General features: G+C 43.9%; 1 protein-coding gene across 1 annotated transcript in view; it reads right to left on the reverse strand.

Moving 5' to 3' along the window:
* Positions 1 to 1,606: 1,606 nt before the first annotated feature.
* The window catches only part of LOC140480742 (disintegrin and metalloproteinase domain-containing protein 8-like), a 155,160-nt gene continuing 135,891 nt past the window's right edge, over positions 1,607 to 20,875 (reverse strand). Inside the window, exon 9 of the mRNA XM_072576048.1 lies at positions 1,607 to 1,777. Within this exon, the coding sequence (XP_072432149.1) occupies positions 1,607 to 1,777 (171 nt within the window). The remainder of the gene's footprint in view (positions 1,778 to 20,875) is intronic.

Raw genomic sequence — 20,875 nt, forward strand, 5'->3', positions numbered from 1 at the left:
ACTTTAATCCCCCTGCTAATGAAAGCTCACACACCACACACCTTCTTAACAACCCTATTAACTTGGGTGGCAACTTTGAGGATCTATGGACGTGGACCCCAATATCCTACTGTTCCCCCACAATGCCAAGAATCCTACCTTTAACCCTGTAATCTGTTTTCAAATCTGACCTTCCTAATGAATCACTTCACACTTTTCCAGGTTGAAGTCCATCTGCCACTTCCCAGCCCAGTTCTGCATCCTGTCAATGTCCCAGTGCAACCTACAACAGCCCTCCACACTAACCACCACTCCACCCACCTTCATGTCATTGGCAATACTATCAACCAACCCTTCTAATTCCTTATGCAAGTCATTTATAAAAATCACAAAGAGCAGAGGTCCCAGAACCCATCCCTCTGGATCCCCATTGGTCACCGAGCTCTAGGCTGAATACTTTCCATCTACTACCACCGTCTGTCTTCTATGGGCCAGCCAATTCTGTATCCAGACAGATAGGTTTCCCTATATCCCATGCCTCCTTATTTTCTAAATGAGCCGACCATGGGGAACCTTATCAAATGACTTGCTAATATCCACGTACACTACATCCACTGCTCTACCTTCATCAGTGTGTTTTGTCACATCCTCAAAGAATTCAATACAGTTTGTGAGGCATGACCTTCCCCTCACAAAGCCATGGTGACTATAGCCAGTCATGTAACCTGCTCTTCGGCAATTTCTAGTGGTTAAATTTTTTTTAAAATCCATGACAGTTTAAAATCAACTCTAACTCTAACAGTGAACATATTAACTATACCATTAACAAACAGAACAAATCCCTTTTAACTATTCTTGATCACAGCAAGATTCTCATGGCATGCTGTTCCAATAAATACAAGTTCTGCTTAAATAAAAAAGTAGAATTTAGTCTCTCAAGATTTCAGCCAGGTTGTGCGCTTTTGAGACATTTCTGAGTACAAGAGTCAGGATGTCATGTAGTAGCTTTATAAGACTTTGGTTAGATTACCCTTACAGTATTGTGTTCAATTCTGGTGGCCACATTATAGGAAAGATGTGGTTACTTTGGAGAGGGTACAGAACAGGTTTCCCAGGATGCTACCTGAATTAGAGGGTATGAGCTATAAGGAGAGACTAGAAAAACTCAGGTTGTTTTCTCTGGAGTGGCAGAGGCTGAAGGGAGACTTGAGAGAAGTCTGTAAAATAAAGAGATTGTATAGATCTGGTTAACGGTCAGAATCTTTTTCCCAGAGGTGAAATATCTCATACTAGGGGGCATGCATTTAGGGTGAGAGGGAGAAAGTCCAAAGGAGATGTGAAGGGTAACATTTTTACACAGAGAGTGGTAGGCATCTGGAAAACACTGCCATGGGATGGTGGGGGCAGATACAATAGGGGTGTGAGACACTTTTAGATAAATACATGAATATGCAAGAAATGGAGGGATATGGACCAAGGACAGGCAGAAGGGTTTAGGTTAACATGGTGAGCTGAAAGTCCCGTCCCTGTGTTGTGCTGTTCTATGTTATATTACCTTCCTTATTAACCTTAACATTCAGTTGACACAACTGGGCTTGGTTTCTTTGTGAAAACATTCAAAATGGACTCACACAAGGAGTTGGGCATTGTCATTCTTAACTCTACGATTCAATCGATTTATCTTCCAGTTGAGAAATCGGGTCAGGGTGACTGCAGCATTTGAGTCCACTGCAAATTGGTCTGCCTCCCACACCTCAATTGTCACTGGAATAACACGAAGCTTCAGTGGTCGATGATACTGAAGAAAGAAGAACAGTTACCAATTAGGAGATCCTGTTTGTCTGAAAAAAAAACTGATGGAAAAGCAAGTTAATCAACACAACATTGCAGTAAAATGGCATTGAAAATAAAACATTAGCAGGGCACATCTCTGGCATGAATACATTTAGAATCTATAGTAAAATATAGCTGAAAACAACTCATATGTGGTGGCATAGTTGCACCACCACTGGTAAGTCATTCAATAGAGAAAGAGAGAGAGAGAGAGAGAGAGAGACAGACAGAGAGTACAACACCAGACGGAGATAATTCTGCTACTATACTCCATCTCTCGCTCGCTCTCACTCTCTCTCTTTCTCTTTCTCTCTACTGTCACAAAGTTGGTGAATAAAAATGGTAAAATTGTAAAATGGGGGAAAGTGTGGCATTGTCCCTTGAAGATAAAGTGTTTGTTATGCTCAGAGATTTAAAAAATGAAGGTTTGTGAATAAGCAGTTTCAGATTTTTAGAAAGAAACATTGCAGCAGGAGGTTAGCTGGCCCAAGCAGCATTTTACCCAGGATAACAGTTTAAATTCAGCAAATTAATTAAAAAAGGCATTTGGAGACTAAAGACCCATTCAATTTAAACTGGATTGTTTTGATACCAGGAAACCAATCAAATTATAAGGATTGTCATGCGGACATATATAAAACTGTGAGTTTTGAAAATCAGAAGAGAGTCAACTGCCATCTGAACAGGGAGCCAAACTGAAGATGCAGCGAAAGCAAGTCTGCCATCTGAGAGACAGACCTGGCTTTTACACAAAATTATTCAGCTCTCTGAAAAGACCCATCAAAGGTACCTCAGTACATCCAGCTCAAAGTTCTGACAGAAGATTCATTGAAAGAAAGCTGTTTGTGGCATGTTATCAACAGAAGGAGAAAAGATTGAGAAGGCATTTTGGAAAGAGGAAGATGACAGAAGATACAGAAAATTCAGGAGGATCCACTTTGTGTGAACTTTGAAAGATTAAGTTTCTCATTATTGTTTTGTTATATAAGTGGAATTTGTATTATTGAAAAGCATCCGATTAGAATCTCGATTTCTTTAGAAATAGGTAAATAGAGAGGCATTGCAAGGTATGTTAGGAATTCTGTTAATTTGTTCATTGTTGGAATTAGATAAATAAATTGTTACTTGTTGATTGTTGAGTGAGTGAAAGGATTTCATTTCATTAAAAACACTAATTAATAACAGACTGCAGGGGTGAGAGGTAGGTTATACTCCTTGTCACACTTCTTTATCAGATTATGAGTTGAGGTGCTCCCCTCTGGATGTGTCAGTTTTAATTATCACAGGGACGTCAACGTGTCCTTAACAGACTGGGACTCATTCGGAATTTGACTAGTTCATATGCAGGATCTGGACAGATTGGAACTGATTTGAAAAAGATTTAGGATATGAAAGATCCCAGCATTTAAATAAACTTGGGGAACTAGTGTCCTGGATCTTTAAATAAAACTTAAGTGAGAAATGGAAAATCTGTTTAACTTCTGTTACTTTTGGTTAGTTAAATCTAAAGTGGGGAGAATGGCTCTTCACATTGATAAAGAGGTTCTAGAGGCTGAAGATGCTTCCCAAAGTTGCCAAGGAAGTTTAGAAAGACAGAGGAAGGATATACTTTTAGAATTAGCAGACAAGCTAAAACTGGATTTAACTTGGAATAATAGGAAAGTTGAAATTGTAATGGAGTTGGTCAAGCACTTAGGTAAAACAGAAAAACAGGCAACTGTGGGGGGAGGGAGTTAGAAAATATTACATGGCGAATGAGATAATTGGAGTTTAAAAAATGAACTTAAAAGGCTGGAATTATAAGAAAAAAAGGGTAAGGTTGATGCAGAAGAAAGGGAAAGAATGTTGGAAAAAATGAAGTTGGAACTTGAAGCAAAAAAACTTCAAATGATAGATGTAAAAGCACAAAATAGAAAGAATTATGAGTAAACTTATTAAAGCCAATAGCCTGGTAGAGATCTATACAAGTATGCCCATACATTTGCAAAATTCAATGAAAAAGATGTCAAAGCCCTTTTCATTTCCTTTGGGAAACTGGTGACACAGATGAATTGGTTAGAGACTGTGGGTAATGTTAATTCAGACCAAGCTGGTAGGCAGTACTAATGAGGTGTTTGCAGTGCTGTCAAATGAGGGGTCAAGAGAACATGAAGATATGAAACAAGCTACTTTAAATGCCTATAAATGAGTACCAGAAACATATAGACAACAGTTCAGAAACATGAAGAAGGAACCAGGATGGTTGGAAAGTGGGAAGCCTTCAGAAATGGAATAATGAGAGTCAACAAACTTCTGTAGGGTGTTTGGGGGGGGGGGCACGGTGGCTCAGTGGTCAGCACTGCTGCCTCACAGCACCATGGACCTAGGTTCAATCCCAGCCTCGGGTGACTGTCTCTGTGGGTTTTCTCCAGGTGCTCTGGTTTCCCCCCACAATCCGAAGATGTGCAGGTTAGGTGAATTAGCCATGCTAAATTGCCCATAGTGTTCAGGGATGTGTAGGTTAGGTGTATTAGTCAGGGGAAATGTAGAGTAATAGGATAGGGGAATAGGTTTTGGGTGTGATAGTCTTCAGAGGGTTGGTGTGGACTTGTTGGGCCAAAGGGCCTGTTTCCACACTGTAGGGAATCTATGATTCTATGAGGTCAGACTTATGTCGGGTTTGAAAACATTAAACATAGCAACTTTGATAGATGAGTGAGAGTATTAAAGACAGACAAGACACTGAGGCTTTTAGAGAGATTATTCTGCTGCTGGAGGAGTTTACAAACTCACTTCCAGAAATGATAAGAACTCATACTGAGGAACAGAAAGTTTCTCAGCGAGGAGAGCTACGCAGATGGAGGATGGATATGCTTTAGTGATTAAATCAATACCTAGCTACTGACAGCAATTTCATTCCCTTAGGGATAGAAATTGGGAAAGAAGGAGATCCTTCACTGAAAAACAAAAGGTAGATCACACTGGGAACAGTTTACCACATGGGAAAAAAGAAACCCAAGAAGGTGGAAAGGAGGTAAAAGACCTCATTGTGGACAGTAAGGAAGGTTATCAGAAATTGCAACAGGACCTTGAACAGCTGGGGAAGTGGACCAAGAAATGGCAAATGGAGTTTAATATAGATAAGTGTGAGGGCTTACATTTTGAAAAGTCAAATCAAGGTTGGAGTTTCATGGTGAATGGTAGGGCCTTAAGGAATGTAGTGGAACAGAGGGACCTTGGAGTTCAGGTGGAGTCCCAGGTAGACAGGGCAGTGAAGAAGGCTTTTGGCACACTGGCCTTCATCAGTCAGGGCACTGTGTAGAAGTTGGGGAGTTATGTTGCAGTTTTACAGGACATTGGCGAAGTTGCATTTGGAGTATTGTAGTCAGTTTTGGTCACCTTACTATAAGGAAGGATTCAATGGTCTGAGTTATAGGGAGAAGTTGAACAAGCAAGATTTTGTTTCTTTACAATGTAGGAGACTGAGGGAGGGATCTTACAGAAGTGTATAAGATCATGAGAGGCATAGATAAGGAGAATACACTCAGTCTTTTTCCCAGGGTTGGGGAATCGAGGACTAGAGGGCATCAAGTTACGGTTAGAGGGTAAAGAATAAAAGGGAACCTGAGGGGCAACCTTTTTACACAGAGGGTGGTACGCACATGGAATGAGCTGCCAGTGGAAGTGGTTGAGGTGGGTACATTAACAACATTTAAAAGGCATTTGGACAAACACACAGACAGGAAAGGGTTAGAAGGATATGGGCCAAGTGCAGGGAAATGGGGTTAGCTTGGGTGGATATTTTGGTCAGCATGGAGCAGTTTGGGCCAAAGGGTCTGTCTCCATGATGTAGAATTCTAGAGCTCGATGATAACTGGGCCAGTGGGCTGGGGAACGGCAGATAGAGTTTAATTTAGATAAATGTAAGCTGTTGCATTTTGGTAAGACAAACTTGAGCAGGACTTACACAGTCAATGGTAGGACCCTGAGGAGTGTTATACAACAGTGTTATAGATCTAGGGGTACAGGTTCATAGCTCCTTGAAAATAGAGTCTTAGGTAAACAGGGTGGTAATTAAAGCTTTCAGCATGTTTGCTTTCATCAGTCAGAGAATTGAATGTAGAAGATGGGAAGTCTTGTTGCAGCTGTACAAGACATTTTAGATTAGATTCGATTCCCCACAGTATGGAAACAGGCCCTTCGGCCCAACAAGTCCATGCCGACTCTCCGAAGAGCAACCCACCCAGACCCATTCTCCTACCCCACATTTAACCCTGACACTATGGGCAATTTAGCATGGCCAATTCACCTGATCTGCACATCTTTGGCTTGTGGGAGGAAACCGGAGCACCCGGAGAAAACCCACGTAGACATGGTGAGAATGTGCAAAATCCACACTGACAGTCACCCGAGGCTGGAATTGAACCCAGGTCCCTGGTGCTGTGAGGCAGCTGTGCTAAACACTGAGCCCATTGGTGAGGCCACGTTTGGAGTCCCATGTGCAATTCTCATAGCCTTCCTATAGAAAGGATATTATTAAACTAGAAAGAGTGGGAAAATGATTTACCAGGATGCTCCATGGATTGGAAGGTTTGTGTTCTAAGGGGAGGTTGGATAGGCTTGGGCCTTTTTAACCTCTGGAGCATAGGAGACTGAGGGATGACCTTATTGAGGTCTATAAAATCATGAGAGGCATAGGTAAGGTAGATAGCAGACAGATTTTCCTCAGTGATAGGGGAGTCTAAAACTCGAGATCACAGTTTTAAGGAGAGAGGGGAGAGATACAAAAGGGATCAGAGGGGCAATTATTTCACACAAAGGGTGGTTAGTGTCTGAAACAGATCACCAGAGTTAGTGGTGGAAGCGAGTATAGTTTCATTATTTAAGAAACATTTCAACAGGTACATGGATAAGATAGGTATTGAAGGATATAGACCAAATTCAGGCATGTGGACCTAATTTAAATTGTAAAAAATGGGTGCCATGGGCATGTTGGGCCAAAGGGCCTATTTCCAGGCAGTTGACCTCTATGATTCCATTATGATCAGAGGAAGTTCCACCTGATGGGAGGGGTAGGGTGGGAGTGGGGGCAGGGGGTGACAGTGGGGGTGATGGTAGGGGTGAGGAAGGGAGTCGGTGGGGGGAAGAGAGGGGAGGAGAGGGAGGTGGGAGAGGGGATGGGGAAGGTGGCGGATGGGTGGGGGGGTGAGGGTATTGGGAGGAGAGGAAAGACAGCTTCAGGGAGGACAAGGGGAAGGAGAGGGGGTAAGAGAGGAGGGGAATAGGGGAGAGGGAGAGAGGGAGGGAGCAGGAGGAAAGGGGGAAGATGGTGGGGTGAGCGGCAGAGAGAGTGCAGGGGAGGGGGCAGACAGCATGGAGGGAAGTGGGGGAGAGGGGAATGGGGAGAGAAGATGAGGGAGAGGAGAGGGGTGGGAGGGGAAGGGGAGGGGGAGAGGGGAGGCAAGAGAGCGGAGGCAGTAGGAGGGAGGGGAAGGAGGGAGACCGCAGAATGGAGAAGTTGAGAGAGGGAAAGAATGGAGAGGAGTGGAGGAGACGGGAGAGAAATAGAGGGTAGGGGAGGTGTATGGGGGTGGGTGAGGGGAAAGGGGAGAGGGGAGGGGCTTGAGGCAAGTGAGAAGGGGGAGGTGGTAGAGGGGAGGGGGTGGTGGGAAGGTGGAGAGGGGAGAGAGGGTGACGGTGGAGGGGGGGAGGTTTGTCAGAGGGGAGGGTGAGGTTTGTGAGGGGGCGGGGAGGGGAGACAGGAGATGGAGAGGGGGAGGGGAGGAAAGGGGGGGGGGGGGGAGAGGGGGAAGATATATGGAGGAGCCGGGAAAGGGGTGTTAAGAGGTGGGGAGAGTGCAATCAGGGAGGGAGTGAGGGTGAGGGGGAGTGCAGTCCCTCCCTCCCTCTTTCTCTCTGACTGCTCTTTCTCTCCCTCCCGCTGTCCCTCTCTTTGACCTCTCTCTCTCTCTCTCGCTCTCTCTCTCTCTCTCTTCTCTCTCTCTCTCCCCCCTCCATCGTGAGCAATAACACGTTGGCTCAGTGGTTAGCACTGCTGCCTCACAGCACCAGGGACCCTGTGTCTGCATAGTTTTTCTTCAGGTGTTCCAGTTTCCTCCCACAGTCCAATGATGTGCAGGTTGGGTGAATTGGCTGAGCGAAATTACCCATAATGTTTAGGAATGTGTAGGTTAAGTGCATCAGTTCAGAGAAATGTGGATTAATAGGTGGAGAGGACTGGGTTTGTGTGATATACTCTTTGGAGGGTTGGCGTGGATTTGTTTGGCCAAATGGCCTTTTCCACACTGTAGGGATTCCAATTCTCTCTAACTGCACTCTCTCTGTCTGACTGCATTCTGCCAATCTCCCTCTCTCTGCATGCACTCTTTCTCCCTCCCTCTCTCCAACTGCACCCCTACTTTCTCTCTGCCTATCTCTCTCTCCCTCACTCTGACTTTACTCTCCCAATCTCCTTCTGTATTTCCCTCTCTATGTATGCGCTCTCTCTCTTCCCCTCTCCCTCTCTCTGATGTATTTTTGACTGCACTTGCTCTCCCTCTCTCCATGAATGAAGACAACAAGGACTTGATCAGATGAGCCGATGGGCTGAGGTGTGGCAGGTGGAGTTTAATTTAAGATAAATGTGAGGTGCTGCATTTTGGGAAAGCAAACCTTAGCAGGACTTATACACTTAATGGTAAGGTCCTAGGGAGTCTTGCTGAACAAAGAGACCTTAGAGTGCAGGTGCATTGTTCCTTGAAAGTAGTCGCAGGTAGATAGGATAGTGAAGGAGGTGTTTGGTATGCTTTCCTTTATTGGTCAGAGTATTGAGTACAGGAGTTGGGAGGTCATGTTGCGACTGTACAAGATATTGGTTGGCCATTTTTGCAATATTGTGTTGTTATGAAGTTGAAGGCATATACTGTACCTGAATGCTGTTTTGCACTGACAGCTGACAAGCACCTGCCATATGACTATCAGTCCCAGAGTGTACTGGAAAATTGAAAATATGTAACATTTGGCTGTGAAATAGATACCTGAGTTGGTTTCTGTTTTGACAATAATTCAGATTTAACCAACAGTTTAAATTATGAATGCTAAAACCAAATAGAGTTTGAATTTATTGTTTTTGCCAATGAGACGATCTGATGTTTGGGGTATATAAAAACAAGCATTTCGAAAGTCAAAGAATAACTACCATTGAGAGAGTAACTGACATCGAGAAAGACTGACATTCCAAAACACTCTCTATCAAACGTACCTTTTCATATGAAACATATTCACAACAAAAACAAAGAAGACAACCCAGGGAGATCTTCAGCTGGATGAAGACTGACACCGAAAATGACAGCAGCGGTGTGGTTTTGGAATTAACTTGATGTAATTTTAGTAAGTGTTTATTGGAACAGTATATTGCTATAGCATTGGAGACAGATCATGAGCAGTTAAGAGAATGGTGGGGGGGTGCTTAGAGTTGTGAATACATATTGTTTAATGTTCACTTTTAGACTGAAGGAATAACTTGATATTTGTCCTTTAAATAGTGGAATTTAGAAGTTATCTGTCACTCAGCGAGCCTTCTGGGTGTTTAATTGAATTAGCAGAAGGGTTCACCGATGGGTCGTAACAGTTTGGGGGCTTGGGTCCGTGGTTTGGACAGATTTAGACAGATCCAGTCTGAGATTTGGACAGATTTGGCGTACAAAAGAGCCCAACAGATTTAAACACTTGACAATTAGTGTCCTCGATCTTTAAGTAAAACGTAGGTGAGATAATTTGTTTAATTTTGGTTACTTGTGGTTGGTTAAATTAAGTGTAAGAGAAATGGCTCTTAAGATTGCGAAAGAGGCTCTGGGATTGAAAGATGATGCCCAAATTTGCCAAAAATGTTGAGAAATTTGTAAAAAGGCCATATGTTTACAATTAGCAGGTTAGAATTGGGTCTAACCGAGGACAAAAGTAAAGGTGAAATTTTCGTACTGGTCTCTTGCTTTTATCCGGTAATTACCTTTCCTGCAATTTGTTGTGTTTCTCTTTTTTTACTCAGGAATAATTGTGTGATCAAATCAACTTTTGCTAATGATATGGTATTTCGAACTGCAGTGTGAATTACAGCCCCTCAAAACTTGTGCCCGTGTATTAGTCAACCACCTAATTTCAACTTTAAAAAAGTCTTCAAAATTCAACCTACAGGCAAGTATAAACGGTATATTGAGTTTGAAAGAATTGAACATAAAATAGATAAGACCTATGAGGCTCCACAAGAGATTATTCTGCTGGAAGAGTTTAAAAATTTACTTCCAGACATGATAAGAATTCATGTGGGTGAACAGAAAGTTCAAGAAATGAAAAGAGTGGCAGAGATGGCAGACAGAACATAGAACATTAGAGCACAGTATAGGCTCTTTGACCCTTGATATGGCATCGACCTGTGAAACCAATCTGAAGTCCATCTAACTTACACTATTCCATTATCGCCCATAGGATTACCCAATAACCATTTAAATGTCCTTAAAGCTGGCGAGTCTACTACTGTTGCAGGCAGGGAATTCCATGCCCTTACTAATCTCTGAGTAAAGAAACTACCCCTATCTTCTGTCCTATATCTATCACCCCTCAGTTTAAAGCTATGTCCCCTCATGCTAGCCATCACCATCAGAGGAAAAAGGCTCTCACTGTCCACTTTATCTAACCCTCTGATTATCTTGTATGTCTAAATTAAGTCACCTCTCAACCTCCTTCTCTCTAATGAGAATAGCCTCAAGTCCCTCAGCCTTTCCTCATAAGGCCTTCCCACGATACCAGGCAGCATCCAGATGAGTATGCACTGGTGCATAAGGCAAAATTTAGCTTCCGGCAAGATTTTCACCATGTGAGGGATGGAAATTGGGAGAAGGGGAGATCCTACTGTACAAAACAAAGAGTAGAGCACACTGGGAATAGTTTACCACAGGTTAATAAAGAAGCCCCAGAGGGTGGAAAGGAGGTGAAAGGCCTCAGGTGTTTCCACTGTGGTAAACTGAGACATGTAAAGTAACAATGCTGGTCATTAAAGAAAAGATGGGAAAAGATGTGGTCAAAGAGACTAATCCGGTGGCATTAGTGAAAGTAGTAAAGGAAACCCCAAAAAGAAGTTGAGGAGCTGCAGGAGAGTGCACAACCTCGGCAGGGGTTGGGAATGGAATTAGTACCTGATCTCGACAAAGACTTCACCTCTGTGGGGAAAGTTTACTAAGGAGGGACAGAGGGCGAAGGGAGACAAGCTATAATTTGGAGAGATGCAGGATCTAATCAGTCTCTGATAGTAAAAGATGAACATATTTGCACCCCTTCTGATCTGTTACCTGAGACAGTAGTAATTTGTGGGATAGATGGACCCACTATATAAGATTAGGTTGGAGTGCCAACTCAAGTCGAGGGAAGTTACAGTGAGGGTGATTGACAGAGTATCAGTTACAGGAATTCAGTTTGTTCTGGGAACAATATAGCAGGATCCAAAGTGGGAATGACATCCCTTGTTGTGGAAAAGCCAAAGGAAGACCAGGGAACTGAGGAGTTAAAAGAAAATATCCTGTAATTTTTTCAGACAGCATAATAACAAGATCCCATTGTCTGAGTTACTGCATGAACCAAAAACTAAAGAGAACAATGAAGGAGTTGAGGTTCAGTTCGTGGACACTCTGTTTGATGTAATGGTGCAGGAAAAACCTGAACAGGCAGAGAGTCAGACAGAAGGGTTTAGTCCTGAAAGGCTAATGGATTTACAACAGACAATAAAAGATATATATATTGATGCATACTTAGCAAAGGAGTCACAATGTATTCCTGAGGGTTATTATCTTAAAGATATCCTAAGATGAAAATGGATGCCACGGCAGGTTAGTGCTGAGAAGAAATGGGCTGAAGTGCAGCAGATTGTGTTGCTGCTGGCATACAGACTGGAGGTGTTACAGGTAACACATGAACTACCTGTAGGAGGTCACTTTGGACTATGAAAGACTCAGACTAAGGTATAAAAACATTTCTATTGGCCTGGAATGCATAAGGATGTGGCTAACTTTTGCCGTAGTGTCATACATGCCAGATGGTAGGTAAGCCTCAGGCTGTAATAAAACCAGCCCCTTTGTTGCCAATTCCCACATTTGAAGAACATTTCCCGTGGGTTATGATTGATTGTGTAGGTCCCCTCCTAATAACTAAAACTGGGACTAGTATTTGTTAACCAGAATGGATGTGTCTACCAGATTTCCAGAGGAAATTCCATGATGGAGTATTCACGCAAAAAGGGTGGTCGAGGGGTTAGTAGCTTTTTTCACATAGTATGGACTACCCAGAGAGATTCAATCAGATCAAGGGTCTATATTTACTGCTAGGCTGTTTAAGCAGGTTATGGATGGGTTTGACATACAACACTTTAAATCCAGTGCCTGTCATCCTGAATCCCAGGGAGATTTGGAAAGGTGGCATCAGACCTTGAAGACCATGTTAAGAGCATACTGTCAGGATTACCCGAATGATTGGGTAAAGGTATCCCATTCATATTGCTTGCCATTGGAGATGCTCCAAATTAATCTACTCAATGCACTCGCTTTGAGTTAATATTCGAACATGAAGTGAGAAGCCTTTAGAATTAATTAAATAGAAATTGACAGGACCGAAGTTGGAGATCTCACACTTGGATTATGTATCTGAGGTGAGGGAGACATTAAATTGGGTAGGTAGGTTAGCTAAACAGCACTGAAAAGGGTGGCAGATAAAAACACTAAAATTCGGAAGTTTCCCCTTGGGGATGATGTATTACTATTGCTATCAGTGGTAGGAGAGCCCTCCAAAGCCAGGTTTAGTGGTCTCTAACAAATTGAGGAAAAGGTTGAGTCAGGTAAACTATCTGGTAAAGATGCCGGATTGGAAAAAACTGTATTGGGTATGTCACATGAATATGTTGAAACCTTATTATAATAAGAGACAGGGATCTGGAGAAACAGGTGTTAGTTACTGCCCCACAGAGTGAGGAATCAAATCCAGATGTTGTGGAGTCTAGATTAGAGTGGTGCTGGAAAAGCTCAGCAGGTCAGGCAGCATTCGAGGAGCACCCTTCATTAAGGCTTTTGCCCGAAATATCGATTTTCCTGCTCCTCGGATGCTGCCTGTCCTGCTGTCCTTTTCCAGCACCACTCAAATCTCGAGTCTGATTTCCAGCATCTGCACTCCTCACTTTTGCTTCCAGATGTTGTGGAGTCTGATGTGCCTCAAAATATATTAAACAATGAGGCAGTCCTTGAGCAGTGGGAAATGTTAGCGAACCATATGTCTCCTGAGCAAAGAACACAGTTGAAAGGTTTGTTGTAGCTCTATAAGGACATATGCAGGAATAAGATGGAGACGACTAATACTATTGTGCATGAGATGGAAATAGGGAAGGCTGTTCTGATAAAGCAACACCCCTTCAGACTTAATCCTTTCAAAGTCACACAGGTCCAGAAGAAAGTGGATGCGATGCTCAATGAAGATATCATCGAACCAAGTCACAGCAAGTGGCATTTGCCGATCGCGTTCGTTCCCAAACGTGATGGAACTCAACAATTTTGTGTGGACTATTGGAAGGTCAACGCCATAACAAAATTGGACTCATATCCAATATCAAGATTGGAGGGCTGTATGGAGAAAGGTGGACAAACCAGTCACATCACTAAGATGAACTTACTCTATGGTTATTGGTAGGTACCTTCATCAAAAAAAGCAAAAGATGTTTCTGCGTTTATAACCCCAAATGCTCAGTAGCAATTCAAAGTGATGCCTTTTGAAATGAAGAATGCACCCCCCATCTTCTAAAGACTCACGAACAGAGTTGTGGCCTGATTAACAAATGGTGCAGTTCATCTGGATGATGTAGTGATCTTTAATGAGTCATGGAAAGATCACCTGGTACAGTTGGCTAAGCTCTTTGAATGATTAAGTGAAGCAAAACTGGTAATAAACTTAAAGAAAACAGAATTTGCGAAGGCAGAAGTGATGTTCTGGGGACATACCATGGGTCATAGAAGGTTTACACCAAGGAATGCAAAGAGGAAGGCCATCAAAGAATTTTCACGATCAACCTCGAAGGAAGAGGTGCTTCGACTTTTGGGACTAAGCAGATTCTACCAGAAGTTTGTTCCAAACTACTGCAGTGTAGTGGCACCACTAACAGTTTACTGAAGAAGAACACAAAATTTCGGTGGACAGAACAATGCCCAGAGGCATTTGACAATTTAAAAACCATGTGAAGCACTGCATCAGTTTTAGCCACACCAAATGTTTTGAAACCCTACAAGGTTGCAATTAGTGTCAGCGATATAGGAGTTGGAACTGTACTGCTACGGAAGACCTTGATGGAATTGAACATCCAATTGGCTACTGTTCAAAGAAACTCAACACCGACTAGAGAAAATACCATTGAAAAGGAGTTGGTGTCGTAAAAATATGATAGCAGTTGTGTTATCACAGTTTTAATGGATAAAGTATACATAAGATTGAATAGATATATAGATATATATATATAAATGTGCAGAAATTAATATGAACTTAGATTAATGTCCTATGTATTTCATTGTAATGGGGTTAAGAATTAGAGAAAAAAAGAAGACATTTTTTCATTATGATGGCTCATTTTTTCTTAAAGGAGGAGGTGCTATGAAGTTGAAGGTACGTACTGTGCCTTTAAGAGAGAGTGAATTCTATTTTGCACTGAGCGATTTTGCTAATGCTCTTCAGAAGGGTTTAAACTCATTCAACAGAGGGATGGGAACCTAAGTTGTTCTTCCTGTGTCCAGGAGGTTGACAGCAGTGAGGTCAGAAATATGGTTTTAAGGTTTCAAGAGTTCACCGACAAGCATGAAGGAGGTTTGAAATGTGTCTACTTCAACACCAGAAGCATCTGAAATAAGGTGGGTGAAGCTCCAGCATGGGTTAGTACCTGGGACTTCGATGTCGTGGCCATTTCAGAAAAATGGAGTGAGCAGGGACAGGAATGGCTTTTGCAGGTTCTGGGATTTAGATGTTGCAGTAGGGCTAGGTGTTAGAATTGGAGGAGGTGTTCGCAATTCTGGAAAGTATGAAAATAGGTAAGTGCCCTGGTCCAGATGAGATTTACCCTCAGACTCTCTGGGAAGCCAGGGAGGAAATTGCAGAGCCTCTGGTTTTGATCTTTATGTTGTCATTGTCTACAGGAATAGTGCCAGAAGACTGGAGGACAGCAAATGTTATCCCCTTGTTTAAGGAGAGTAGAGACAACCTTGGTAATTATAGACCTGTCAGCCTTACTTTGGTTGTGGGCAAAGTGTTGGAAAAGGTTATAAGAGATAGGATTCATAATCATTTAGAGAGAATAAGTTGATTCGGGATAGTCAACACGGTTTTGTAAAGGGTAGGTCATGCCTCACAAACCTCATTGAGTTCTTCGAGAAGGTGACCAAATAGTTAGATGAGGGTGTAGCGGTTGATGTGGTGTATATGGATTTCAGTAAGGTGTTTGATAAGGTTCCCCCACTGTAGGCTATTGCAGAAAATACAAGGGCATGGGATTGAGGATGATTTAGTGGTTTGGATCAGAAATTGGCGAGCTGAAAGAAGACGGAGGGTAGTGGTTGATGGGAAATGTTCATCCTGGAGTTTAGTTACTTGTGGTGTACCGCAAGGATCTGTTTTAGGTCCACCGCTGTTTGCCATTTTTATAAATGACCCGGATGAGGGCATAGAATCATAGGTTAATAAATTTGCGGATGACACTAAGGTCAGTGGAGTTGTGGATAATGCCGAAGGATGTTGTAGGTTACAGAGGGACATAGATAAGCTGCAGAGCTGGGTTGAGAGGTGGCAAATGGAGAAAAGTGTGAGGTGATTTACTTTGGAAGGAGCAACAAGAATAAAGAGTATTGAGCCAATGGTAAGATTCTTGGTCGTGGAGATGAGCAGAGGGATCTCGGTGTCCATGTACACAGATTCCCTGAAAATTGCCACCCAAGTTGTTAGGTTTATTAAGAAGGCATATGGTGTGTTAGCTTTTATTGGTAGAGGGATAGAGCTTTAGAGCCATGAGATCATGCTGCAGCTGTACAAAACTCTAGTGTGGCTGTACTTGGAGTATTGTGTACAGTTCTAGTCACCGCATTTTAGGAAGGGCGTGGAACTTTGGAAAGGGTTCAGAGGAGAGATTCTGAACGATTACTTTGCATCAGTGTTCACTGAGGAGAGAAACATGATGAATGTTGAGATTAGAGATAGAAGTTTGATTAATTTAGATCACGTTGACATAAGTAGGGAAGATGTGTTGGACAGGCAAGAGGTTATTGAGGTGGGCAAATCCCTAGGATAGGATCTATCCCAGGTTGCTGAGGGAGCTGAGAGAGGAAATAGCTGGGGCCCTGACAGATATCTTTGTGGCATCCTTAAATACAGGTGAGGTGCCGGAGGACTGGAAAGTTGCTCATGTTGTCTCCCTGTACAAGGAGTGTAGTAGGGATATTCCGAGTAACTACAGACCAGTGAGCCTAACATCAGTGGTGGGAAAGTTGTTGGAGAAGGTACTGAGGGATAGGATCTATTTATATTTAGAAAAGAATGGGCTTATCAGTGATTAGCAACATGGTTTTGTGCGGGAGAGATGGTGCCTTACCAACTTAATAGAGTTCTTCGAGGAAGTGACCAAGTTGATAGATGAAGGAAGGGCTGTTGATGTCATATACACGGACTTTAGTAAGGTGTTTGATAAGGTTCCACATTGTAGACTAATGAGAAAGTGAAGTCTCATGGTGTGCAGGGTGTTCTAGCTCGGTGGATATAGAACTGGTTGAGCAACAGGAGACAGAGAGTAGTAGTTGAAGGGAGTTTCTCGAAATGGAGAAAGGTGACCAGTGATGTTCCACAGGGATCAGTGCTGGGGCCACTGTTGCTTGTAATATACATAAATGATCTGGAAGAGGGCACTGTTGGTATGATCAGCAAGTTTGCAGATGACATGAAGATTGGTAGAGTAGCAGAAAGGATAAGGGACTGTCAAAGCAAACAGGAGGACATAGCAAGACTGGAAAATCAGGTGGAAAAGTGGCAGATGGTTTTCAATCCAGACAAATGTGAAGCGATGCATTTAGGCAAGACTAAACCCACTCCCACAGCTACCTGGATTACACCTCTTCCCACCCTACCTCCTGCAAAAATGCTATCCCATAATCCCAATTCCTCCGCCTCCGCTGTATCTGCTCCCAGGAGGACCTGTTCCACCACAGAATACATCAGATGGCCTCCTTCTTTAGAGACCACAATTTCCCTTCCCACGTGGTTAAAGATGCCCTCCAACGCAACACGTCCAATTCCTGCCCCTCTACCCTCAAACCCCAACCCTCCACTGTAACAAGGACAGAACGCCCCTGGTGCTCACCTTCCACCCTACCAACCTTCGCATAAACCACATCATCCGACGACATTTCTGCCACTTCCAAACGGACGCCACCACCAGGGATATATTTCCCTCCCCACCCCTTTCCGCCTTCCGCAAAGACCGTTCCCTCTGTGACTACCTGGTCAGGTCCACACCCCCCTACGACCCACCCTCCCATCCTGGCACTTTCCCCTGCCATCGCAGGAACTGTAAAACCTGTGCCCACACCTCCTCCCTCACCTCTATCCAAGGCCCCAAAGGAGCCTTCCACATCCATCAAAATTTTACCTGCACATCCACCAATATCATTTATTGTATCCGTTGCTCCCGATGCAGTCTCCTCTACATTGGGGAGACTGGACGCCTCCTAGTAGAGCGCTTTAGGGAACATCTCTGGGACAACCACACCGCCCTGTGGCCCAACATTTCAACTCCCCCTCCCACTCTGCCGAGGACATGGAGGTTCTGGGCTTCCTTCACCACTGCTCCCTCACCACCAGATGCCTAGGGGAAGAACGCCTCATCTTCTGCCTCAGAACACTTCAACCCCAGGGCATCCATGTGGATTTCACCAGTTTCCTCATTTCCCCTTCCCTCACCTCACCCCATCTCCAGCCTTCCAACTCAACACCGCCCTCATGGTCTGTCCTCCTGCCTATTTTCCTTTCCGCCTATCCACTCCCACCCTCCTCTCTGACCTATCACCTCCATCCCCACTCCATTCACCTATTGTACTCTGTGCTACTTTCTCCCCACCCCCATCCTCATCTCATTTATCTTTCCACTCTGCAGGTTCCCTGTCTCTATTCCTTCTATTGCCCGGAACATCAATTTTCCTGCTCCTCGGATGCTGCCTGACCTGCTGTGCTTTTTCAGCACCACTCTAATCTAAACTCTGGTTTTCAGCATCTGCAGTTCTTGTTTTTACCTAGTCATTTAAGATGCGTCTGGACAAATGCATGAGTAGGTGGGGAGTAGAGGGATACAGATGTTTGGGAATTGACTGACAGCTTTGGATAGTACATTTGGATTGGCTCAGGCTTGAAGGGCCGAAGGGCCTGTTCCTGGGCTGTAAATTTTCTTTGTTTCTTTCCTTTGTTTGAGATTTACCAGGATGTTGCGTGGTATACAGGGAAGGTCTTATGAGGAAAGGCTGAGGGACTTGACGCTGTTTTCGTGAGAGAGAAGGTTGAGAGGTGACTTAATTGAGACATAAGTTAATCTGAGAGTTAAAAAGGGTGGACAGTGAGAGCCTTTTTCCTTGGATGGTGATGGCTAACATGAGAGGACATATCTTTAAATTTAGGGAGGTGGAATGCCCTGCCTGCAACAGTAGTAGACTCACCAACTTTAAGACATTTAAATGATCGTTGGATAAACATATGGAAGAAAATGGAACCATGTCAGTTAGATGGACTTCAGATTGGTTCCACAATTTGGTGCAACATTGAGGACCAAAGGGCCTAAACTGTGCTGTAAAGTCCTATGTTCTATATTTTTATTGGAATAGTCTACTATTATAGAGATGAAGGCAGATAATCAGCAGTTCAGAGAAATTGGAGCTTAGAATTGTGAACAGTTGTTGTTTCATGTTCACTATTTGACTTAAGGAGTACCTTGACATTTTTTTCTTTAGATAGTGGAATTTGGGAGTTCTGTGTCACTTATACTTTAACAGATTATGAGGTGAGGTGAGCTTTTCTGGGAGTTTGTTTTAATTAATGGAAGGGTTTACAGCTCTGTTGCAACAGTGTGCAATTCTGGTCTCCTTCCTATTGGAAAGATGTTGTGAAACTTGAAAGGGTTCAGAAAAGACTCACAAGGATGTTGCCAGGCTTGGAGGATAAGAGCTATAGGGAGAGGCTGAACAGGCTGGGGCTGTTTTCCCTGGAGTGTCGGAGGCTGAGGATGACTTTATCAAGGTTTATTTAATCGTGAGGGGCATGGATATGGTCAATAGGCAAGGTCTTTTCCCTTGGGGTAGGGGAGTGGAGAACTAGAGAACATCGGTCTAGGGTGAGAGAGGAAAGACTTAAAAGGGACCTAAAAGGGGGCAAATCTTCCATGAAAAGGGTGGTACGTGTATGGAATGAGCTGCCAGAGGAAGTGGTGGAAGCTGGTACAGGTACAACATTTAAAAGGCATCTGGATGTGTATATGAACAAGAAGGGCTCAAAGGGATATGAGCCAAGTGCTGGCAAATGGGACAAGATGAATTTAGGATATCTGGTCACCATGGATGAATTGGACCAAAGGGTCTGATTCCGTGTTATACATCTCTGTGACTTGATGTGGTTCACTAATGTCCATCAGGGAAGTAAATCTGTCATCCTCACATGGTCTGTTCTACTGGTGACTCCAAACACATAACAATGGGGTTCACTCTCAGTTGCCCTCTGAGGTGGCCAAGCAAGCCACTCAGTTATACTAGTCATGACAAAGTCTCAAAGAAATGAAACCAATGGATCACCTGGCATTGACCCAGGCACCAGAAAAGACAATGGCAGAAACAGCTCTGTAAACCCTGTGAAGTCTTACTTATGAATATCTGGGGACTATTGCCAAAACTGGGAGAGCTGTCTCAGAGACTTGTCAAGCAACAGCCTGACACAATCATTCTCATGGGATCATACCTCATAGATACCGTCCCAGACCCCACCATCACCATTCCTGGATAGGTCCTGTCCCACCGGCAGGACAGGCCCAGCAGAGGGGGCAGCACAGTGGGATACAGTGGGGAGGGAGTTGCCCTGGGAATCCTCAACATTGACTCCGGACCCCATGAAGTCTCATAGCTTCAGGTGAAACACGGGCAAGGAAACCTCCTGCTGCATTACCACGTACCGCCCCCCCCTCGGCTGATGAATCATTACTCCTCCATGTTGGACAACACTCAGAGGAAGCACTGAGGGTGGCAAGGACACAGAATGTACCCTGGGTGGGGGATTTCAATGTCCTACCACCAAGAGTGGCTCGGCAGCAGCATTACTGATCGAGCTGGTCGGGTCCTAAAGGGCATCGCTTCTAGACTGGGTCTGGGGCAGGTGGGGAGGGAACCAACAAGAGGGAAAACCAAACTGACCTCATCCTCACCAATCTCTGGCTGCAGGTGTATCTGACCATGACAGTATCGGTGAGAGTGACCACCGCACTGTCCTTGTGGAGACAAAGTCCCACCTTCACATTGAGAATACCCTCCATCGTGTTGTGAGGCACTGTCACCCTGCTGAATGGGACAGAGTTCAAACAGATCTAACAACTCAGGACGGGGCATCCATGAGATACTGTGGGTCATCACCAGCAGCAGAACTGTACTCCAGCACAATCTGTAACCTCATGGCTCGGCATATCCCCCACTCAACCATTACCACCAAGCCAGGGGATCAACCCTGGTTCAATGGAGAGTGCAGGAGGAGGACATGCCAGGAACAGCACCAGGCAGACCTGAAGGTGAGGAGTCAACCTGGTGAAGCTACCAAACACGAATACTTGCATGGCAAACAGAATAAACTGCAAGTGTTAGACAGAGCTAAGCGATCCCTCAACAAAACAGATCAGATCTAAGCTCTGCAGTCCTGCCACATCCAGTCGTGAATGGTGGTGGATGATTGAACAAATTAGTGGAGGAAGTAGCTCCACAAATATCCCTGTCCTCAATGCTGGAAGGAC

This window comes from Chiloscyllium punctatum, chromosome 1 (assembly GCF_047496795.1).
Source record: "Chiloscyllium punctatum isolate Juve2018m chromosome 1, sChiPun1.3, whole genome shotgun sequence".
Lineage (NCBI taxonomy): Eukaryota > Metazoa > Chordata > Chondrichthyes > Orectolobiformes > Hemiscylliidae > Chiloscyllium > Chiloscyllium punctatum.